Source organism: Ovis aries, chromosome 22, assembly GCF_016772045.2.
Source record: "Ovis aries strain OAR_USU_Benz2616 breed Rambouillet chromosome 22, ARS-UI_Ramb_v3.0, whole genome shotgun sequence".
Classification (NCBI taxonomy): domain Eukaryota; kingdom Metazoa; phylum Chordata; class Mammalia; order Artiodactyla; family Bovidae; genus Ovis; species Ovis aries.
This window is the reverse complement of record NC_056075.1, coordinates 25,355,539-25,381,005: the sequence shown is the minus strand read 5'-3', so window position 1 is coordinate 25,381,005 and position 25,467 is coordinate 25,355,539. Positions and strand designations below refer to the sequence as shown.

The 25,467-nt window shown below is 41.6% G+C and overlaps 1 protein-coding gene across 2 annotated transcripts in view; it reads right to left on the bottom strand.

Moving 5' to 3' along the window:
* The window catches only part of SORCS3 (sortilin related VPS10 domain containing receptor 3), a 654,973-nt gene that overhangs the window by 180,734 nt on the left and 448,772 nt on the right, over nucleotides 1-25,467 (bottom strand). For both annotated transcript variants that reach the window (XM_004020175.5, XM_060404717.1), the window contains exon 6: nucleotides 10,569-10,633. In XM_004020175.5, coding sequence (XP_004020224.2) covers nucleotides 10,569-10,633 — 65 coding nt within the window. The remainder of the gene's footprint in view (nucleotides 1-10,568; nucleotides 10,634-25,467) is intronic.

Sequence of the window (25,467 nt, the reverse complement as noted above, 5' to 3'; positions counted from 1 at the left end):
AAAAAACTGTCCAATACAGCACCCGAGACAAGGTAGGTCCTACAAAGCAGCAAGAAAAGAAAAGACAGCTACCATTCCTCCCTATTGTGCTTATGGATTTAGAGTTCTGTGAAACTTCTTTGTACCCACATGAAAATTCTAGTGTTTTTTCCTTCCTATGGCATGAGGGTAGTCTCACAGAGTTACAGCCATTTAGAAATCATAGCAACTCTGAATGCCTTAGGATTCCTAATGCTCCATTCAAGGCTCTTTCTGCTCCACCCACTAAATATACTGACTGTGAATATGATGACTAGGTGGTAATGATGATGATGATGATAAGAAGTAACATTTTTGAGCCTTCACTCTGTTGTCTGGTTCAATAAAAAAAATATGTATTAAACTGATTATTACAAGAAGGTAAGAGCCATGTAGGAATTATTGCAACCCAGATAAGAAGTCACAACTATTATGATTTCTTTTCACAGATGAGGGAACTTAAGCAATGATTAAGTAAATGTACCTGAATTCCATGGCTCTAGAAGGTGACAGAGCTGGGATTTGCACCCAGGCAATTGGACACCAGAACCAGTAATCCTAACCATTGTGTATTTAAACTGTGAAAGGAAAACCAGGTTGAGAATCAGACCAGAATCCATATTCTGGTTCTTTCCGTCACTGACTATCTACCTGTGATCTTGGGCCAATTGTTACATATTTTGGTACTTTTTGGAAAGTGATACAATTTGAAAACTGCAAATACAGTCCAACTATTTTCTTTTTTTTAATTCTGAGATCCTTTTTCAAGCAAAAGTTTATCTCACTTAGTCGTGTCTGACTCTTTGTGACCCCATGGACTATATAGTCCATGGAATTTTCCAGGCCAGAATACTGGATTGGGTAGCCTTTCCCTTCTCCAGGGGAATCCTCCCAAGCCAGGGATCAAATCCAGTCTCTCCCGCATTGCAGGTGGATTCTTTAAGGCAAAATTATTTGCCTTACTAATGAAGCCTGAATGCTCTGTTAAGGTGTAATGGGTTTAATCTTGGCTTAGTGAGAAAGTACAGTAACTCATGAAGAGTTGATAATGGTTCCAAGACAAGGAATGGTACTACACATGCTATGGGTTTTGATTCTAGAAATGTGAAGTGAAGCGAAAAGCCAAGGAGAAAAGGAAAGGTATAAGCATCTGAATGCAGAGTTCCAAAGAATAGCAAGGAGAGGTAAGAAAGCCTTCTTCAGCGATCAATGCAAAGAAATAGAGGAAAAGAACAGAATGGGAAAGACTAGAGATCTCTTCAAGAAAATTAGAGATAACAAGGGAATATTTCATGCAAAGATGGGCTCGATAAAGGACAGAAATTGTATGGACCTAACAGAAGCAGAAGATATTAACAAGAGATGGCAAGAATACATAGAAGAACTGTACAAAAAGGATCTTCACGACCCAGATAATTAATCACAATGGTGTGATCACTCATCTAGAGCCAGACATCCTGGAATGTGAAGTCAAGTGGGCCTTGGAGAGCATCATTACAAACAAAGCTACTGGAGGCGATGGAATTCCAGTAGAGCTATTTCAAATCCTGAAAGATGATGCTGTGAAAGTGCTGCACTCAATATGCCAGCAAATTTGGAAAACTCAGCAGTGGCCATAGGACTGGAAAAGGTCAGTTTTTATTCCAATTCCAAAGAAAAGCAATGCCAAACAGTGCTCAAACTACCGCACAATTGCACTCATCTCACATGCTAGTAAAGTAATGCTCAAAATTCTCCAAGCCAGGCTTCAGCAACACATGAACCATGAACTTCCTGATGTTCAAGCTGGTTTTAGAAAAGGCAGAGGAACCAGAGATCAAATTGCCAACATCCACTGGATCATGGAAAAGCAAGAGAGGTCCAGAAAATTATCTATTTCTGCTTTATTGACTATGCCAAAGCCTTTGACTGTGTGGATCACAAACTGTGGAAAATTCTGAAAGAGATGGGAATACCAGACCACCTCACCTGCCTCTTGAGAAATCTGTATGCAGGCCAGGAAGCAACAGTTAGAACTGGACATGGAACAGCAGACTGGTTCCAAATAGGAAAAGGAGTACCTCAAGGCTCTGTATATTGTCACCCTGCTTATTTAACTTCTACGCAGAGTACATCATGAGAAATGCTGGACTGGAAGAAACACAAGCTGGAATCAAGATTGCCGGGAGAAATATCAATAATCTCAGATATGCAGATGACACCACCGTTATGGCAGAAAGTGAAGAGGAACTCAAACGCCTCTTGATGAAAGTGAAAGAGGAGAATGAAAAAGTTGGCTTAAAGCTCAATATTCAGAAAAAGAAGATCATGGCATCCAGTCCCATGACTCCATGGGAAATAGATGGAGAAACAGTGGAAACAGTGTCAGACTTTATTTTTGGGGGTTCCAAAATCACCACAGATGGTGATTGCAGCCATGAAATTAAAAGACGCTTACTCCTTGGAAGAAAAGTTATGACCAACCTAGATAGCATAGTCAAAAGCAGAGACATTACTTTGCCAACTAAGGTCCATCTAGTCAAGGCTATGGTTTTTCCAGTAGTCATGTATGGATGTGAGAGTTGGACTGTGAAGAAGGCTGAGCACCGAAGCATTGATGCATTTGAACTGTGGTGTTGGAGAAGACTCTTGAGGATCCCTTGGACTGCAAGGAGATCCAACCAGTCCATTCTGAAGGAGATCAACCCTGGGATTTCTTTGGAAGGAATGATGCTAAAGCTGAAACTCCAGTACTTTGGCCACCTCATGTGAAGAGTTGACTCATTGGAAAAGACTTTGATGCTGGGAGGGATTGGGGGCAAGAGGAAAAGGGGATGACCGAGGATGAGATGGCTGGATGGCATCACGGACTCGATGGACGTGAGTCTGAGTGAACTCCGGGAGTTGGTGATGGACAGGGAGGCCTGGCATGCTGCGATTCATGGGGTCTCAAACAGTCGGACATGACTGAGTAACTGAACTGAACTGAACTGAACTGAGCTCATGTACAGGTGTACTTATTTCAGAGTCCTACAAGGCACACATATAGCTTATGCTTGAGAATTTCCAATGAAGAGAAACTCACTATTTCACAAAGCAGTCAGCATCATTTTGGGGTTGCTTTAATGGTTACACATTTGTTCACTGAATTGAAATCTTCTCATTGTAAATTTTACTCCACATAAGAATCTTGTTAGACAATTGATGAAAAAATGATACCAAAAAAATATTGCTTATATTTGTTTTCTCAAACGTGTGAAACACTGGAAGATCACAGAAAGGTTAGAAAAGCTTGTCTAAGGTCAAACAGACTCTGACAGGGTTAATTCCCCAACTTAACTCAGTGAAAGTCACTCAGTTGTGTCCAACTCTTTGCAATCCCATGGATTATACAGTCCATGGAATTCTCTAGGCCAGATGGAATCTTCCCAATCCAGGGATTGAACCCAGCTCTCCCGCATTGCAGGCAGATTTTTTACCAGCTAAGCCACCAGGGAAGCCCTAACTCTTAGGGCACCACATTAATACTCTAGTAACCCTCAGTTATCTCTTGGATGGGGAATGTGTATGTGACTGAGCAAGTGCATGAAGGAGAAAGAAAGAGAAGAGCATGAATAGGAATACTCACAGGGAACATTGATGACATTCAGAAAGAGATGATTTCCAGAAGCGCATGGGAGGAAAAGTCATTTGAATCTTTAATCTCGCAGCAGAAACAGGCTTCACACTGTTATTAACCAAATTGGTTGGCAGAACTCAATGGTTTTAGTTTAATCTGGAAATCTGACTGCCAAAGAGGAGGCCCAGGATTGGGGAAGAGTGGAGATTCTTACAGTAAACAAAGAAAAGGGGCCTATTCATGTTGGATTTGTTCCGGAGTGTGGGGCCAAGTTTAGAAACAGGATTGTCAGTGCCACACCACGGCACTGAAGAGCCACACGCCCTGATGCCACACCTGCAGTCCCTTCATTCCAGGGCAGTGCTGTCCAATGCGCACACAAGCAGAGACGCTGTGCCATGCTCAGTCACTTCAGCCGTGTTGCTCCGCAGGTGCTACAGAGCCGAGTAATTCCCGACCCCAGTACCAAGGCTCCTTCTCCAGGCTTACTGAGGACAACTGCCCCTGGGCTGTGACTTCAGTACCGTGCAAGGTACAGAATCCACACAGCAGTGTTGCTGAATAGGCACCTGGATAAAAATCATATTGGGAGTGTGTGTTTCATAATATGGAGACTCCCAGGTCCTGTATCAGACCCCCTAAAGCAAAACCTCTGGGGGGACCCCAGGAATCTGCAATGAAAACTGCTCACCAGAGGATGGTCATGAATGCTACCTGTTGAGCAAAGTGGCCATGTGAACTGTGATGAAAGAAGATGAAGAGAAATAGAATTTACTGTTCAAGATCCCTTTGACTATAATTTTCAAAACAGCAATTGGCAAAGGTATAACATAGGGTTAAGGGTCTGAAACAGGCTGATTAATGAGCAGGCTTTTCAATATGCCAGTAGAAGTGGTATAATGAAGCAACGTCTGAGGAATTAAAGAAAAAATAATTATCTAAGATCCACTATGTCGTCTGATTTAAGATTGTTAGAGACATTATTGTTCTTTTAAATATATGAATTACAAAAGGACTCAAGGGATCTCGGGATTATTTAATATAGAAACACAAATATTTGTGTTTATTTGTCACCTTTATATTTTCCTTGGTAAATGTTCTGTTCAACCTTTTTCCCATTTTTTAATGGGTTGTCTCTTACTCCTATGTTTTAAAAGTTCTTTATGTGTTCTGGGTATAAGCCCTCTGCGAGTTATATGACCTACAAATAGTTTCTCCCACTGTCTTTACTGTGTCTCCTGAACAACAATTTTTTTTTAAAATTTTGATGAACTCTAATTTATCAGTCTTTTACTTTATCAATTTTTCTCTTGGTGTCAATCTAAGGTCAAAAAGATATTCTCCTCTATTTTCTTCCAAAAGCTTTATAATTTTATATTCTACATTTAGAAATAGGACCCATTTTAAATTAAATTTTCTATAAGTTGTAAATCACAGGTAAAGGTTTGTTTTTCCCATATGGTTGCCCAAATTTTTCCAAAGCCATTCATTAAAAATTATTATCCTCTCTCCACTCAATGTTTTGTATCCTATAACCCTGCCTTACATATTTGTTCTAGAAGCTATCCCCTCCAGATTCCTTGCGATATTCTATAAAGAGAACCATGTCAATGAGAATAATAACAGTTCAGTTTTTTCCTTTGTAATCTATATGAATTACATTTCATTTTCCTACTTGTCATGCACTGATTGGACTTTCAGCATAATGTTGAAAGGAGAAGTTAATAGTAAACATCCCTGCCTTTTTCCTACACTTATGAGGGGAAGCATTCAACACCTCATTATTAAATATGATGTTAGCATTGTATATTTCATCAGTTCAGTACAGTTCAGTTCAGTTGCTCAGTCGTGTCCGACTCTTTGCGACCCCGTGAATCGCAGCACGCCAGGCCTCCCTGTTCATCACCATCTCCCGGAGTTCACTCAGACTCACGTCCATCGAGTCCGTGATGCCATCCAGCCATCTCATCCTCAGCTGTCCCCTTCTCCTCCTGCCCACAATCCCTCCCAGCATCAGAGTCTTTTCCAATGAGTCAACTCTTCGCATGAGGTGGCCAAAGTACTGGAGTTTCAGCTTTAGCATCATTCCTTCCAAAGAAATCCCAGGGTTGATCTCCTTCAGAATGGACTGGTTGGATCTCCGTGCAGTCCGAGGGACTCTCAAGAGTCTTCTCCAACACCACAGTTCAAAAGCATCAATTCTTCTGTGCTCAGCCTTCTTCACAGTCCAACTCTCACATCCATACATGACCACAGGAAAAACCATAGCCTTGACTAGGCGGAACTTAGTCGGCAAAGTAATGTCTCTGCTTTTGAATATGCTATCTAGGTTGGTCATAACTTTTCTTCCAAGGAGTAAGCCTCTTTTAATTTCATGGCTGCAGTCACCATCTGCAGTGATTTTGGAGCCCCCCAAAAAATAAAGTCTGACACTGTTTCTACTGTTTCTCCATCTATTTCCCATGAAGTGATGGGACCAGATGCCATGATGTTTATTTTCTGAATGTTGAGCTTTAGGCCAACTTTTTCACTCTCCTCTTTCACTTTCATCAAGAGGCGTTTGAGTTCCTCTTCACTTTCTGCCATAAGGGTGGTGTCATCTGCATATCTGAGGTGATTGATATTTCTCCCAGCAATCTTGATTCCAGCTTGTGTTTCTTCCAGCCCAGCATTTCTCATGATGTACTTTGCATGTAAGTTAAATAAACAGGGTGACAATATACAGCCTTGAGGTACTCCTTTTCCTATTTGGAACCAGTCTGTTGTTCCATGTCCAGTTCTAACTGTTGCTTCCTGACCTGCATACAGATTTCTCAAGAGGCAGGTCAGGTGGTCTGTATTCCCATCTCTTGAAGAATTTTCTACAGTTTATCGTGATCCACACAGTCAAAGGGTTTGGCATAATCAATAAAGCAGAAATAGATGTTTTTCTGGAACTCTCTTGCTTTTTCCATGATCCAGTGGATGTTGGCAATTTGATCTCTGGTTCTTCTGCCTTTTCTAAATCCAGCTTCAACATCAGGGAGTTCACTGTTCACATATTGCTGAAGCCTGGCTTGGAGAATTTTGAACATTACTTTACTAGCATGTGAGATGAGTGCAATTGTGTGCTAGTTTGAGCATTCTTTGGCATTGCCTTTCTTTGGGATTGGAATGAAAACTGACTTTTTCCAGTCCTGTGGCCACTGCTGAGTTTTCCAAACTTGCTGGCATATTGAGTGCAGCACTTTGACAGCATCATCTTTCAGGATTTGAAATAGCTCTACTGGAATTCCATCACCTCCACTAGCTTTGTTCATAGTGATGCTTTCTAAGGCCCACTTTACTTCACATTCCAAGATATCTGGCTCTAGATTAGTGATCACATCATCTTGACTATCTACCTGGGTCATGAAGATCTTTTTTGTACAGTTCTTCCGTGTATTCTTGCCACCTCTTCTTAATATCTTCTGCTTCTGTTAGGTCCATACCATTTCTGTCCTTTATCGAGCCCATCTTTGCATGAAATGTTCCCTTGGTATCTCTAATTTTCTTGAAGAGATCTCTAGTCTTTCCCATTCTGTTCTCTATTTCTTTGCATTGATCGCTGAAGAAGGCTTTCTTATCTCTTCTTGCTATTCTTTGGAACTCTGCATTTAGATGCCTGTATCTTTCCTTTTCTCCTTTGCTTTTCACCTCTCTTCTCTTCACAGCTATTTGTAAGGCCTCCCCAGACAGCCATTTTGCTTTTTTGCATTTCTTTTCTATGGGGATGGTCTTGATCCCTTTCTCCAGTACAATGTCATGAACTTCATTCCATAGTTCATCAGGCACTCTATCTATCAGATCTAGGCCCTTAAATCTATTTCTCGCTTCCACTGTATAATCATAAGGGATTTGAATTAGGTCATACCTGAATGGTCTAGCGGTTTTCCCTACTTTCTTCAATTTAAGTCTGAATTTGGTAATAAGGAGTTCATGATCTGAGCCACAGTCAGCTCCTGCTCTTGTTTTTGTTGACTGTATAGAGCTTATCTTTATTAGTTTATCTTTATTAGAAGTTTTCTTTCATTTGTAGTGTGTTGAGAGTTTTGTGTTCATGTTTTTATTCTCTCATTAGGCTAGCCATGTCAATTTGGTGAAATTCAAGTCTAAGTCAAATTCAAGTTTAAACTACCACATCAGGGTGAGGGAGAAGGAAATAAAGTATATTTTGTGCCATGTGCAATGATCAAAAAGATAGAGATGTATGTATATACGTGAGTGTGACTGCATGAGTGAATGCATAAGAAAGCATTCACCACATACCAAAGAAGAAAGAAATCATGCATTTCATTAGTGTACGCAAAATAAAACATCCCCAGTTCAGCTCAGTCTTATGTGCACTTTCTAAATAAAGGGGGAGGAGGGTTAGAGCCAATTCACTGAGTTGAAAGATGATTCTTTGAACTGTTGAAAAATTGATTTTATAAAAACCTAAAAAATCACGCAGAATTAATATATACCATACTTTAACATAAGTGTGGCACATGACATTTATCCCTGTTTATATTTCTGTCTGCTGAGAAATGGAGTGTTTCCTGCTATATCAGTACACAATGATTTCACATCATCAGCAATTCTAGCCCTCCAAATGTGAATTCTTGAGCTCTAAGAGCACTTAGCATGGAGGAGAATACCTGTGATCTGGCAGGCACCAGGCTGCAGCCACTCCCTATGGTGAGCACTGAGGAACTCAGGATGTGAAAAACACAGGATACTGGCCCCAGATATGAAAGGAGTGATTTCAGTGAGCCCAGACTCTTGCATCTTCCCATATGAAGAAAAGTGCTATATTCATTAATCTGGCTTTTCTTTAATTCACAAAATACTTTTGATGTTCAGACTACCTGCCCTTTGTTGCAGAATTCTATATAACCTGACTACTCCCCCCACCTCCTCAGATCAGCTCTCTCAGAGTTACTTGAGATGCTGTCTCCCAGGCATGATGTCCTAAAAATTCCCACCAAATAAAACATAAGTCTCAACTTTAGGTTGTGAGTATTTTTTAAGTCGATTCTGCTTTCTTCAATTTTTGACAAGAGGCCAGGAACTTTATGTGTTTTGCATTTTTAATCTTATAAAATTTCACAGCAATCCGGTGCTATAGGCCTTATTCTAATGTGGACCAGAATTCTTGAACTTTCAGAAAATAAGTTTAAGCTTAATGTAAGAAATTACTTTTTTAAAAAAGGGACAGAAACTTTGCTGTTTGTCCAGCAACAGAAAAGGATATGTGTTAAGCCTGAGCTCATGGAACCTGACGACACACTGTAAGAGGTTACTGGGAAAGGGATTTCTGGATCAGGTAGAAGGTCACACAGGCAGATACCACAGATCACATATATGGCTTAAAAAGGCTGACATGCAATCAAGGCCAGGACCGGGTTTGTCCTGAAAACTGGTCTGTGGTTCATCTTCTGAGAGCTGCTGTCTTCCCCCCTCTGGCTCCTCTACTTCACCCCTTCAAACCCCTCCATCTCATCCTTCCTCCAGTGTTCCAGTTTTGTTTTGTTTTTTTGTTTTTCTCCTCAGCAGTAAGAGTAATTTAGAATTCAGGTTTCACCACACTTATGATCACTGAATTTGAATATGTGGCATTATCTCCATAAATCTTAAAAAGCTTTTCTGTTAAAAAAAAAAAAAGAGTGTGGGTCATCCCTCATCCTTGGATGCTTCAGAGACTTACATTTACTCAAGATTCAAAAAAGAAAAAGGAAGGCAGGCAGGAAGGAAGGAACTCAGTAGACTGACAGGCATAGAGTAACATGGCAATTGCCTTCTAACTCTTTTGAAAATAAAAACAAAGCAAATAAAATATATTCCCCAAAGTGCATGTTTCTATCATACATCTGTGTTTGGCCTCAAAAGTGGTAGATTTCCCAAGGACATAGCTCATGCAGCTTCTTTACTTAATGTATCCTGAATGATATCCTAATGTCAGCATACAGGCCAAACACAATCTCCTTATGTTTGTACATTCAACCCATAGCCCTGAGGTGAGCAGGGCAAGGATGAGTGTCCCCAGATAACAGGCAGATGGAGAACAGAGAGGTTAGGGGGTCTCGGTCTCATAGCTAATGGGTAGCAGAATCCAGGACCTCAACTCACAGTATGGTACTTTGATCTGCTGCACTATTAGGTCACTGTTATTTTCATTTATTATTTGGGTCTATTTATGACCTAGAATATGCTAATCAGTTTTCATATATTTTACATATTTCATGTATATCATATATATAATTTACATATTTAATATACTTTAAGTTGATCTTTTTTTTATTGGACAGGAAAGGCCCCCTATGGATACCTTCAGTTTCAGTTTAGTCTTAAGCTGGTACAAAATGATACTTTATCAGTCAAATTCTGTTTAAGATGCATATAGGTGCGTGATGTACAAAGGGGTGAAATCCTGGATTACATTGCTAATTTGCAGGGACAATAGAGGCCTTGCTCAGCATGGTATTTCCAGGGCTGAGAAATTTGCCTGGCACACAGTAGGCCATCCCTAAATATTTGCTGAACAGACAAACAAATAGTTTTGCAAATAATTTTTCCAGTTGCATTTTTTTCGTAATCTTGACTATGTAAAGGTTTAGTTATTTTTAAAGCTTGCAATCCCTGCAATTCACCACATGAATGCAAAATACCACGATGAGCTGTGGACATTCCTATTCGAATTACACTGAAGATGCCAGGAAATTCATCTCATTAACTCCCATCCCCAGAAAATTCATTCCTGAGAGTTTATTTCAATGAAACGTCTCCCTGGGGACTGAAGGCCTCTCCCCCACTCTAGGAAATAAAGATGGGTATGGCGGTAAGGGAGCTCAGGGCTTTTCATCTTCCCAAGTCATTAAAATGCAAATTGTGGGGGTGGAGGAGAGAGGCCTGCAGGCAGATTTCCCCGCCGGCTGGTGGCCCCAGCACTCACATCCGTCCGCTGTCCGCACCTCCATGTGCACCAGGTCTGCCTCCTTATCCAGTCCGGCCACTGACCTGGGGAGGAAAGGAGAGTCAGAAGCTCAGTGACCGCAAGGACAGCTGACAACAATGTGGGGAGGCGTTCGGGGTTATTACTCAGAAAGCTGCTTTCTAAAGGAGGCCTGTCTTGTACTGAGGACCCACAGAATATAGTGACTCCCAGGCCCTGCAGAGTGGTGGCCTCTGGCAGCTGCCACCTATAATGGTTACAACTCAGATGTCCCGGAGCGCTGCCAGGGAGTCAGAAACTCTCAAAAACATAGAAACTAAAAGATCACAGAATAATGTGCCGCATAGTAAAGCTGGTCTAAACTTCCGTCATTGACCCTCTACCATCTCGTACCTGACTATTTCTCTGACTTCCTTTCCACCTGAGGTGCCATATTCCATACCGCTTTCTTCTCTCTGGGGAAAGTGGTTAACCCTCCCTTCTGGCTGTTTGCTTCCAGACACTCCTGCCCTCCTGAGTTTGGACTTATCTACCTTTCCTTACCTCTACCTTGTAAACAATAAACATTTGGTAACAAATATTCAATATCTGGTCTGACATGGACACAATTCTGGTGATAGGAACGGGGAACCTTAGAATTCTATGGCCAACAGCCAGAAAAAGGAAGGCTGAGAATCTTTACAATCTAATTCCTGTGGGCCTCCAACCTTCCACATATAGAGCCCAGTCTTGCATAAGATATCCAGGTGAGAGTAGGACCCAGAAAGTCAGCTTAGAAAGGCAACACAGACATGAAAACATTCACATACTAAAGACATTGCATAACCCACTCTCTCCAGCAAAATTGGACACTTAGTCTTTCTACTCTTATTTTCAATCTCATTCAAAGATTGGTTTTCTGTTTTTTCAGTTCTGAATAGATAAGAGGCAGCAAGTTAGAAAGGAGAAGTCAAATTTAAAATAATAAGAATCAACAGCTGGTACCCAGATAGCAAGACAAATAGAAAACTTATGAAAAACAGATCAAAGAACCCAAAACCCAATCTTCCACATCATAAATCTACTATGCGTCTTCTGGTCCTAAGGCCCTAACTGTTATTATATCACAGTTCACTATCTGACATCTGCGCCAAGAGGCTGCAGGCAGAGAAAATGGGAAGCAGGGGACTAATGATATCAGTTAACTCAGTTTAAGAAAATAGGGCTGCAACTGACCTATGTTGGGAAAAATAAAATGATTTTTGTTAATGATTATTGTGTTGAATGGAGAAGGCAATGGCAACCCACTGAAGTACTCTTGCCTGGAAAATCCCATGGATGGAAGAGCCTGGTAGGCTGCAGTCCATGGGGTCTCAAAGCGTTGGACACGACTGAGAGACTTCACTTTCACTTTTCACTTTCATGCATTGGAGAAGGAAATGGCAACCCACTCCAGTGTTCTTGCCTGGAGAATCCCAGGGACGGGGGAGCCCGGTGGGCTGCCGTCTATGGGGTCGCACAGAGTCGGACATGACTGAAGCGACTTAGCAGCAGCAGCATTGTGTTGAATGGCTAAACTTCAGTTACTTAAAAAGTTCATTTATGTGGGCTTCCCTGGTGGTCCAGTGGTTGAGAGTCCACCTGTCAGTGCGGGGAACATGAGTCCAATCCCTGGTCTGGAGGATCCCACACGCTGCCAGGAAGCTAGGCCTGTGTACCACAACTGCTGAGCCCCACGCCCTAGGGCCCGTGCTCCACAACATAAGAAACCACTGCAATGAGAAGCGCAAGCACTGCACCTAGAGAGTAGCCCCTGCTCACTGCAACTGGAGAAAGCCTGTGCTCAGCAACAGAGAAGGCGCACTTACGTGAAACAGTTCTTTCCCCAAAGAAGCTGAATGAAAGAGGTTTTTACTCTAGTGCTTTGTTTTTTGCTTAATGATCATCAATATACTATCTTTTAATTTTTCCTCATCTCATTTGACCTTAAAGCAAAACACTTATGGTAAGAAGAACAGTTATCATTAGTTATATTTGAGCGAATGGGAAACTGTGGCACAGAACAATGGGGATGTGTCTAAGAAGACACAGAAACTAGGCCAGAATTAGACAGACTGATTGACTTAGCTCTCCGTTGAGAGCAGCTCCCAGCTGTCTTGACTCCTCTCCCTTCTGCCTGCAGTGCCCTTGTATCCAACCCTCTCCCTGCCCCTTTTCTTCTCCAAATACCTCTTACCATTCCTTCACTGCTTAGTTGGCCTCTTCCCTCCAGCAGCATCCTTCCCTTCAGCAGATAAAGAAGAACTTTCTCTGCTTCCTTACCTTGGTGATTCTCAAACTTGGCTGCTTGTAAGAGTCACTGGGGAGCCTTGGAATATCCAGAATCCTGAAGCCCTGCCCCAAACCAATGAAATCGAAACCTTTGGGGTTGGATCAAGGCATCTGCATGTCTTAAAGCTCCGAGATGATTTCCATGCACAGCAAAGTCTTAGAATCACTGCTTTGCATGGTTTAATCACATCACTTATGCAGTTGCCCTTGTATGTCTTCCATCAGTTCAGTTCAGTTCAGTCGCTCAGTCATGTCCGACTCTTTGCGACCCCATGAATCGCAGCACGCCAGGCCTCCCTGTCCATCACCAACTCCCGGAGTTCACTCAAACTGATGTCCATCGAGTTGATGATGCCATCCAGCCATCTCATCCTCTGTCGTCCCCAACTCCTCCTGCCCCCAATCCCTCCCAGCATCAGGGTCTTTCCCAATGAATCAACCCTTCGCATGAGGTGGCCAAAGTACTGGAGTTTCAGCTTCAACATCAGTCCTTCCAATGAACACCCAGGACTGATCTCCTTTAGGATGGACTGGTTGGATCTCCTTGCAGTCCAAGGGACTCTCAAGAGTCTTCTCCAACAACACAGTTCAAAAGCATCAATTCTTCAGTGCTCAGCTTTCTTCACAGTCCAATTCTCACATCCATACATGACTACTGGAAAACCATAGCCTTGACTAGATGGACCTTTATTGACAAAGTAATGTCTCTGCTTTTCAATATACTATCTAGGTTGGTCATAACTTTACTTCCAAGGAGTAAGCGTCTTTTAATTTCATGGTTGCAGTCACCATCTGCAGTGATTTTGGAGCCCCTCAAAATAAAGCCTGACACTGTTTCCGCTGTTTCCCCTTATATTTGCCATGAAGTGATGGGACCAGATGCCATATCTTAATTTTCTGAATGTTGAACTTTAAGCCAACTTTTTCACTCTCCTCTTTCACTTTCTTCAAGAGGCTTTTTTAGTTCCTCTTCACTTTCTGCCATAAGGGTGGTGTCATCTGCATATCTGAGGTGATTGATATTTCTCCCGGAAATCTTGATTCCAGCCTGTGCTTCTTCCAGTCCAGCGTTTCTCATGATGTACTCTGCATAGAAGTTAAATAAGCAGGGTGACAATATAGAGCCTTGACGTACTCCTTTTCCTATTTGGAACCAGTCTGTTGTTCCATGTCCAGTTCTAACTGTTGCTTCCTAACCTGCATATAGGCTTCTCAAGAGGCAGGTTAGGTGGTCTGGTATTCCCATATCTCTCAGAATTTTCCACAGTTTATTGTGATCCACACAGTCAAAGGCTTTGGCATAGTCAATAAAGCAGAAATAGATATTTTTCTGGAACTCTCTTGCTTTTTCCAGGATCCAGCGGATGTTGGCAATTTGATCTCTGGTTCCTCTGCCTTTTCTAAAACCAGCTTGAACATCAGGGAGTTCATGGTTCACGTATTGCTGAAGCCTGGCTTGGAGAATTTTGAGCATTACTTTACTAGCATGTGAGATGAGTGCAATTGTGTGCTAGTTTGAGCATTCCTTGGCATTGCCTTTCTTTGGAATTGGAATGAAAACTGACCTTTTCCAGTCCTCTGGCCACTGCTGAGTTCTCCAAATTTGCTGGCATATTGAGTGCAGCACTTTCACAGCATCATCTTTCAGGATTTGAAATAGCTCCACTGGAATTCCATCACCTCCACTAGCTTTGTTCATAGTGATGCTTTCTAAGGCCCACTTGACTTCACGTTCCAGGATGTCTGGCTCTAGATGAGTGATCACACCATCGTAATTATCTGGGTCATGAAGATCTTTTTTGTACAGTTCTTCCGTGTATTCTTGCCACCTCTTCCTAATATCTTCTGCTTCTGTTAGGTCCCTACCATTTCTGTCCTTTATCAAGCCCATCTTTGCATGAAATGTTTCCTTGGTATCTCTAATTTTCTTGAAGAGATCTCTAGTCTTTCCCATTCTGTTCTTGTCCTCTATTTCTTTGCACTGATTGAGGAAGGCTTTTTTATCTCTCCTTGCTATTCTTTGGAACTCTGCATTCAGATGCTTATATCTTTCCTTTTCTCCTTTGCTTTTTGCTTATCTTCTTTTCACAGCTATTTGTAAGCCCTCCCCAGACAGCCATTTTGCTTTTTTGCATTTATTTTCCATGGGGATGGTCTTGATCCCTGTCTCCTGTACAATGTCACGAACCTCTGTCCATAGTTCATCAGGCACTCTGTCTATCAGATCTAGTCCCTTAAATCTATTTCTCACTTCTACTGTATAATCATAAGGAATTTGATTTAGGTCATACCTGAATGGTCTAGTGGTTTTCCCCACTTTCTTCAATTTAAGTCTTTGTTTGGCAGTACGGAGCTCATGATCTGATCCACAGTCAGCTCCCGTCTTGTTTTTGCTGACTGTATAGAGCTTCTCCATCTTTAGCTGCAAAGAATATAATCAATCCGATTTTGGTGTTGACCATCCGGTGATGTCTATGTGTAGAGTCTTCTCTTGTGTTGTTGGAAGAGAGAGCTTGTTATGACCAGTGCATTACTTAGATACAAATTTCAAAGAAGTAGGATTCTATTTTTTTTTTAAATCCTTGGTGACATCCTTGGTAGACCATCAACAAATATGTTTTAAATAAATGATTACAACACTTTTCACTCAGGCAAAACAAGTAAGGCCCCAAGTAAGCCCCGAGCTCACTTGTGGGTCTTAAATAAAACTGTTCTTATGCTCAAACAAGATCTCAGTTTCCCGTCTATGTCCCAGAACATTTTTTATCAAGAAAATTACTCAACTGGTGAGAAAACAGAAAAAAGTCTACACAGACCTGAATAATGTGGGAAGTGGTTTCTTCCTGGGAATATTTAGTTTTATAACAATTACCAAACTCAGCATCATCACAAAAGGATCATTTGAAACCCTAAAGGGGAAAGATAGGAATTCTTCTTCAAAATTGAGAATTCTTGATCTGAGCAAGGACCAAGGACACAGGGGACAAAAGGACATAAGAAGCTACAGCCAAGCCTCCAGGGAAGAAACTGAAACTTCATGTGGCGCCTGGAACCACATGCTCACAGGTGCTATGATGGAAGTGCAGTTGCTACTGATGGAAATACCTGAAAAAGGCCAAGCAGCTTTCAAACCTATTTTTAGCAACTGAATTCTCTGTTCATATACAGTCTGCAAGTTCTAACATGTGCAATAGATCAAACAGGAACTTATCAGGAACCAGAAATGGCTCACCCAGACAACCATGCCCAAGAGAGCTGGGTGCAACAACTGTGAAACCATGATCTCATTCAGCCCCTTCACTAAGCAGATGAGAAAACTGAGCTTCATACAACGGTCCAAAGACACACAGTTAGCCAGTGTTACTTGGCTCTAAAATCCAGTTTAGAACTTCAGGACAGCCTCTTTGTAGCACATGGGCTGCTGTGAGGAAGTGACAGAGCTAAACTTTGGTGTGTTTTTCTCTCCTTGTGGATGTGAATTCTAGAGAAAAATCTTCCCCAGAAATAAGAACATGAGGGAGGGAGGTATGTGCATGAGGGAGGTATTAAGGGGACAAAGGACAAATGCTTGACAAACTGATTTGCTAGACTCTTAAATTTCAAGATAATCTTGTCTCAACACATTTCTCCAGCTCACACCACCAATATTCTCGTCCTTGATGTTTTGGCTCAAACTGCCCCTCCACCTGGAATTTTCCTTCTGTCCCACTCTGCATCTTCCCCACTTATGGTACAACTCAATACCACTTTCCATGAAAGCCTCCTGATCTTGACTAAACATTATAATGCCATGAGAAACTTCCTGAAAATACTGAATACCAATGCACAGGTCCCAGTCCCGTAAATTCTGGTTTCACTGGTCTGGAGCAATAGTCCTCTCACATTTTAGCTACATCAGAATCTTTTTATTAAAACAGATGCTAGGCTCAGCCCTCTGAGTTTTGTATTTGAGAGGTCTGGGGTAGGGCTCAATAATTTGCACTCTTAGCAAACACATAAAACATATGATGTTGATAGTCAGGGGACACACTCGAGAACCACTACCCTGGAGTATCATCCAGGAATCAATAGCTTTTAGATGCTCACGGGTGATAAGGATGTGCAGTCAGAGTTGAAAATCACTCATTAGAGACTGAAATGCAACCTTCACAAACCAAGCTGAACTATCCCTTCCTTTTCATATATCAGTGGGGTAGTTAAAAGCATACATTCTAGAATCAGACACTCCGAGTTAGAGTCTCGGCTCCATCACTCAGTTGCCGTGGGATCACAGGCAATTAACTCAATCTCTCCTTGCTGCCTTTTTCTAATCTGCACACTGGGGATATCATAGTAGCACCCTTTTCAATGTTTTTATGAGAACTAAATGCATGTAAACATTTCAAATAGAGGCATACATCAACACCTAACTCTATGTAATGCTTACTAATATAGAGCTCACATTATGTGGAACTAATATTTTTTAAGTATAATATTTATTGAGTATCTAATGTACCAAAAATGTTACCATCATCTTTTTTTGGCCATGTGGCATGTGGGATCTTTGTTCCCCAAGCAGGAATCGAACCCACACTCCCTGTAGTGGAAGCACAGAGTGCTAACCACTGGACCTCCAGGAAAGGCCCCTTTTATTATTAATTTAATATGTCATCTCTCTTAATTCTTAAACAAACTTTTGAAATTGGCAGTATAATTTTTTTCAGATGAGGAAATGAAAATTTTGAGATGCAAATGGCCTAATCATTGGTACAGAGTGAGAAAGAGATGGATCTTAGATTCATACATAATTTGCTTTATGCCACCATCAATTATCTGTGTACCTCAATTTTTTTCTCCTTCTTTATTGTACTGTCCCTAAAGATAGGATTTAGATCTGATTAAATTATTTTTCCACTAGCGCCTAGCATTGTGCCTTCTTGCTCTGTATTATTAAATATTGCCTGAGTAGATAGATGAACACAAAAACCAAAGTAGTAATAACCCCAACAGTATGTTTAGGATAAATGTTGAAAACGGGTCCATAATACAGTGGAACAGATTTCATCTGTTTAATTAATCTCTAGGCAATTAAGTAAATAAAGTCTTCATTTTCCATTATTATGCTGTTATTTTCACCATTTATCCTCAAAGCAATATTGGATCTGTCAAACACAGTCATCTGTGATTTGCTTGACAAATGCACGACCATCCTTTGAAAACAGTAGGGCCACAAAAATCCAGGGATCTTATCTAGCTCAAATGAACACGGCTCCTCTAGTGGGCACTCTGGGAGCTCTCCTCCTACATCACAATAATCCCTGCCTCAGTCAACTGCTGGCTCCTCCCAGAGCCACAGATTTCTAGGTGTAGAACCCTATGCCCGTATTGTACTATATGGTTCTGTCCCTGTCTATAGCTGATTAGACCAGAGTAGATCCTCACTGAAGCTGGTTCAAAGACACGTTTCCCAGACTCTAGGACTGCCTTGAGAAACTGTAGCATGAGACTCAGAGAAACTTGTCTTGGACACCTTCAACTATTTAGCCAGAAAGAAGAGAGAAGCAGAGACGAGAGGAAAAAAAGAAAGAAGGAAAGAAGGCCCTTTGTGAGGTTATGGGATAGGGACCTTTGTGAGGTCTAAATGCATTCCCTTTCTGGGATTCTATTAATGTCTCTCTCTCTCTCTCTTTCTCTTTGTCTCTAATAAGCACAGAGATCAAACCAGTCAATCCTAAAGGAAATTAACCCTAAAATATTCACTGGATGTGGAGAAGGCAATGGCACCCCACTCCAGTACTCTTGCCTGGAAAATCGCATGGTTGGAGGAGCCTGGTAGGCTACAGTCCATGGGGTCGCTAAGAGTCGGACACAACTGAGTGACTTCACTTCACTTCACTTTCACTGGTGCTGAAGCTGAAGCTCAAATACTTTGGCCACCTGATGAAAAGAACTAACTCATTGGAAAAGACCCTGATGCTGGGAAAGATTGAGACAGGAGGAGAAGGGGACAACAGAGGATAAGGCGGTTGGATGGTATCACCAACTCGATGGACATGAGTTTCAGCAAGCTCTGTGAGAGGTGAAAGACAGGGAAGTTTTGCATGTTGTAGTCCATGGGGCCACAGAGAGTCGGACGTGACTGAGCAAGTGAACAACAACAAAATTAGTTACTGTTTCCCATACCCAGAATCATTATTAATATGTTCTCTAAAAGTTGCTCAGCATGTGCAGAGCCATTTCTGGACATAAGGGTTAGCTACTGTCCCTTTAGCATTCTGATTCTCCCAGAAAATTAAAAGGGCTACTGATTACTTTATCAGTGTCTCTCTAACAATAGGCTATGTTCTACTGGTGGATTGTAAAATACATCTAGCAGATCAAACCCCAATTATTTTTTATAAAATATGGAATGGAAGTCTCAGAGAGCATCTCATGTGGTAGACTAAGTATTTTTCATAACATGTAAAGATATATAAGAAGATATAGGTTTATCCAGGGACATAAGTATAGTATTCCTTACCAGAGGAGCAGTATTGAAGGAAGGGAGGTAGGAAGGGAAAGAGAGAGAGAAGGAAGGAGGAAGGAAGGGAAAGAGAGAGAGAAGGAAGGAGGAAGGAAGGGAGGGGCCAGGGAGGAAGGAAGGAAAGAGAAACTACATGGTCTAATTTAATATAATACCTTTCTAAATTCTAAATGGCTAGAATGAAATTCAGCAGTCACATGAACTATTTTCAGGACAAGGCATACACACATCAGGAGGTCACTTGCAACAGATGAGGAGTTTGAACTCAACTGAAAAATCTCAGTGAACCATAGCTAATATCACGCTCATGCTGGCAGCAGCGATTTGAAGCTAAGCTTTGGTCACTGGGGTTTGTGCTAATATAGTCACAATCCATGAGGTTTTACCTGAATACAACTGAATAGCTGGTCTGCTAGGAATACAACCAGTAATCCGTTCGCAAGTACTGAATACTCACTATGTGTGAGCACTTAGGCAGCTGCCAACCATTCTACCACACAGCCCATTTGTTTTCTACATACATATGGGCTATAGATTAGCATAGCTCTAGAAAACAAGATCATGTCATATGATCACAGCTTAAGGAAAGGTTGCTCATAGAAAACTATTTGAGCCTATTAAACAGACCAAACACATTGCCTCATTTATAGAGGGACTGCAGAGAACAGGCAATGCTCTTATTCCCAGCCTTTAGATTTTGGAATGTTCATTCTCAGACCCCACTACCTATCTCCTGAGAGCACCTTTAATAGGTATTTATGGGGAAACACACAGAGGGAATTTCAGTCTTGTTGGAAAGGTGCAGTGGATCAGGTAGGCTTTCACAGCAATGGGGATAAAAGGAGCAGGCTTGAAGAATATGTGGGATTGGAAAGCCAGAAAGGAGAGAGCGATGATATGGCCCAAGGCGTGATGGTGCAAATAGGCATGATGGGGAGGAGACTACTGAGCAGCAGTCGTAAGAGACCATTTTGGAGACAGAATAAGAAAGGATCTGAAGTCAATGAAAAGCCACCATGCCGGGAATTATGAATTGCTTCCTGCAAACTAAAATCTGTGACATTCCATAACATTGGACAAATTCCTGTCTTTCTGTAGGAACATTCACTCTATTTCTTTAGAAGTTAATTTCTATTAAAACATCTTTTATGAACTGTTACTTAGAAAAGTCTATACTTTTTAAAAATGTTTTATTGGGAGATTGGGACTGACATATACACACTACTATGTATAATAAAATAGATAATAAGAACCAGCCATACATCACAGGGAACTCTACTCAGTACTCTATAATGGCCTATATGAGGAAAGAATCTTTTAAAAAAGAGGATATATGTATATGTGTAACTGATTCACTTTGCTGTCCAGCAGGAACTAACACAATATTGCAAATCAACTGTAAGTAAAATGTTAGTCGCTCAGTCACATCTGACTCTTTTTGCAACCCCATGGACTACAGTCTGCCGGACTCCTCTGTCCATGTGATTCTCCAGGCAAGAATATGGGAGTGGGTAGCCATCCCCCTCTCTAGGGGATTTTCCTGACCCAGGGACTGAACCTGGGGCTCCTACATTGCAGGCAGATTCTTTACCATCTGGGCCACCAGGGACAACTGAATCAACTGTACTCCAATACAACTTTTTAAAACTTAGGACAACCTAATAGTGTTGCTTTATCTTTATTTATTTTTGGTTTCTATGGGATATGCTTAAAATATCACAACATGTGTTGTGTGACCCCCAAATGGCAGTGCATTGTGGGGATCCTCTCATGTCCTCATTCACTGAGGTCCTGAGCCAATACCTGAAACTTCCCAAATGCTTCTTGTGTGTCCAGCATGGGCCTCAGCAGAAAAATGAGGGTCAGGGGCCAGACGTAGTGGAGGGGTTCGAAAGTGGGGTAGGATATAATTTGAGAGAGAAATAGGTAATAAATATATAATAAAGATGTAGAGATCAGTTAAACAAAACAATTCAGTTCAGTTCAGTCGCTCAGTCATGTCTGACTCTTTGCAACCCCATGGACTGCAGCGCGCAAGGCTTCCCTATCCATCACCAACTCCCGGAGCTTACTCAAACTCATGTCCATAGAGTCGGCCATGCCATCCAACCATCTCATCCTCTGTCATCCCTTCTCCTCCCGCCTTCAATCTTTCCTAGCATCAAGGTCTTTTCCAGTGTGTCAGTTCTTCAGGTGGCCAAAGTATTGGAGTTTCAACTTCAACATCAGTCCTTCCAACGAATACTCAGGACTGATTTCCTACAGGATTGATTGGTTTGATCACCTTGCAGTCCAAGGGACTCTCAAGAGTCTTCTCCAACACCACAGTTCAAAACCATCAATTCTTTGGTGCTCAGCTTTCTTTATGGTCCAACTCTCACATCCATACATGACTACCAGAAAAAACATAACTTTGACTAGACAGATCTTTGTTGGCAAAGTAATGTCTCTGCTTTTTAATATGCTGTCTAGGTTGGTCATAACTTTCCTTCCAAGTAGCAAGCATCTTTTAATTTCATGGCTGCAGTCACCATCCACAGGCAGTGATTTTTAAGCACAAAAAAATAAAGACATTCACTGTTTCCATTGTTTCCCTATCTATTTGCCATGAAGTGATGGGATCAGATGCCATAATCTTAGTTTTTTGAATGTTGAGTTTTAAGCCAACTTTTTCATTGTCCTCTTTCACTTTCATCAGGAGGCTCTTTAGTTTTTCTTCACTTTTTGCCATAAGTGTCATCTGCGCATCTAAGGTTATTGATATTTTTCTAGGCTCTCTTGATTCCAGCTTGCATTTACCCAGCCTGGCATTCTGCACGGTGTATTCTGCATATAAGTTAAATAAGCAGGGTGACAATATACAGCCTTGATGTACTCCTTTCCCAGTTTGGAACCAGTCTGTTGCTCCATGTCCAGTTCTAACTGTTGCTTCTTGACCTGAATATAGATTTCTCAGGAGGCAGGTAAGGTGATCTGTTATTCCCATCTCTTCAAGAATTTTCCAGTTTTTTGTGACCCACATAGCCAAAGGCTTTGGCATAGTCAATAAAGCAGAAGTAGATGTTTTTCTGGAACTCTCTTGCTTTTTTGATGATCCAGTGGATGTTGGCAATTTGATCTCTGGTTCCTCTGCCTTTTCTAAAACCAGCTTGAACATCAGGAAGTTCACGGTTCATGATTGCTGAAGCCTGGCTTGGAGAATTTTGAGCATTACTTTGCTAGCATGTGAATGAGTGCAATTGTGTGGTAGTTTGAACATTCTTTGGCACTGCCCTTCTTTGGGATTGGAATGAAAACTGACCTTTTCCAGTCCTGTGGCCACTGCTGAGTTTTCCAAGTTTGCTGGCATATTGAGCACAGCACTTTCACAGCATCATCTTTTAGGATTTGAAACAGCTCAGAGCCAATTAGGAAGGAACAAAAGTCTCACCGCAGGCTGGGGGACTGGAGAAGGAGAGAGTGGGACAAATAGAGAAAGTAGCATGGAAACATATAGATTACCATATGTAAAATAGATAGCTGGTGGGAATTTGCTGTGTGACTTAGCGAACTCAAACCAGGGCTCTGTGACAACCTAGAGGAGTGGGATGGGGTGGGAGCTGGGACAAAGTTTCAGGAGACAGGGGACATATGCATACCTATGGCTGATACATGATGATGTAAGGCAGAAACCAATACACTATTGTAAAGCAATTATCCTTCAATTAAAAGTAAATAATTTTTTTAATGAGAAAAATCACTTTATCTTATTAAAAAAAGAAGTCTCACTGCCCCACATCTCCTAAACTGGAGTCTGGGATGACACAGTCAGTGTTTATTGGGGTTGCCTGATTACACTAGGTATTATTTTTAACTCATAATCTGTTTTTAGGACAAGAACTTGTCTCTTCTATGTCCAGTGGTTAGGAGCTTTGGAATCATCAGTCCTAGGTTCTAATCCTGGCTCTATATATATTAGCTGTGTGACTCTGAGCAAGTTACTTAACTTCTCTAAACCTATAATTTTCCATAAGAGTCAAAACCTCCTTGTTTTGTCTTTATGAACAAGAAATAGCATATGCACATATTTAGAGAATATGCCCAATGGTTCCTGGCATCTTACATTCAAACACACACAAAGATGTGCACACACACATACACTCATCTGAATACCACTGATTGTGTAGAAAGTGAGAGAGTCATTTCCTAGGCAGGTTGGTAAGAAGTCTAGGGGTCCCCAAGGAGAGAGGGGTCTGGAATTCTCAAGGAGGAAGAAAAGACAAACTTTTCTTTCCTCTACATTCCTTAGGATTCTATAACAATAATGTATCCTGCCTGAGGACAGTCTCTGGATTAAACCTTCTGGCTAATCCTATTATCTTAAAATGTAAATTATGGGAGTGAAGTGAAGTTGCTCAGTTGTCCAACTCTTTGGGACCCCATGGACTGTAGCCTACCAGGCTCCTCTGTACATGGGATTTTCCAGTCAATAGTACTGGAGTGGATTGTCATTTCCTTCTCCAGGGGATCTTCCCAACCCAGGGATCAAACCTGGGTCTCCTGCATTGTAGACAGATGCTTTACCATCTGAGCCACGAGGGCAAATTATGGGAGTAGGTTTGGTCTCTACAAGGATTATATAACAATGTATCCTGCCTGAGGACAGTCTCTGGATAAAACCTTCTGGCTAATTCTGTTACCTTAAAATGTAAATTTCATACTGTTCATGGGGTTCTCAAGGCAAGAATACTGAAGTGGTTTGCCATTCCTTTCTCCAGTGGACCACATTCTGTCAGCTCTGTATATTGTCACCCTGCTTATTTAACTCATACGCAGAATACATCATGAGAAACACTGGACTGGAAGAAACACAAGCTGGAATCAAGATTGCCAGGAGAAATATCAATAACCTCAGATGTGCAGATGACACCACCCTTATGGAAGAAAGTGAAGGGGAACTAAAAAGCCTCTTGATGAAAGTGAAAGTGGAGAGTGAAAAAGTTGGCCTAAAGCTCAACATTCAGAAAACGAAGATCATGGCATCCAATTCCATCACTCCATGGGAAATAGATGGGGAAACAGTGGAAACAGTGGAAACAGTGTCAGACTTTATTTTTGGGGGCTCCAAAATCACTGCAGATGGTGACTGCAGCCATGAAATTAAAAGACACTCCTTGGAAGAAAAGTTATGAGCAACCTAGATAGTATATTCAAAAGCAGAGATATTACTTTGCCAACTAAGGTCCGTCTAGTCAAGGCTATGGTTTTTCCTGTGGTCATGTATGGATGTGAGAGTTGGACTGTGAAGAAGGCTGAGCACCGAAGAATTGATGCTTTTGAACTGTGGTGTTGGAGAAGACTCTTGAGGATCCCTTGGACTGCAAGGAGATCCAACCATTCCATTCTGAAGGAGATCAGTCCTGGGATTTCTTTGGAAGGAATGATGCTAAAGCTGAAACTCCAGTACTTTGGCCACCTAATGCGAAGAGTTGACTCATTGGAAAAGACTCTGATGCTGGGAGGATTTGGGGGCAGGAGGAGAAGGGGACGACCAGGGATGAGATCGCTGGATGGCATCACGGACTCGATGGACGTGAGTCTGAGTGAACTCCGGGAGTTGGTGATGGACAGGGAGGCCTGGTGTGCTGCGATTCATGGGGTCGCAAAGAGTTGGACCCGACTGAGCGGCTGAACTGAACTGAAAATGTAAATTATGGGAGTAGGTCTGGTAAGGTCTTTACAACCTCCAGAGATTCTTTGGATTCATTAGAGGGTATATAACCCCATTGCTAACACTAGTAAGGGGGTATTCTTTCTGCCCCCTTCTGATGTCTGTGTCAGAAGCTTTCTCTATCTCCTTTATACTTTAATAAAAGTTTAGTACACAAAAGCAATCAAGCCTCATCTCTGGCCCCAGATTGAATTCTTCTCCTCCAGAGGCCAAGAATCCCGGCATCTTTACATGGTTCAACAACAACCTTTCAAAAGTGTCTAAGGAAAACTTGCATTGGGGTGTAGGAGAAAAAGCACTGGGCTGGGGCAAAGACCTTAGTTCTGGTCACAGTCTAGCACTGTGGCTTTGGCTATGTCACTTGACCCCTCTGGGCT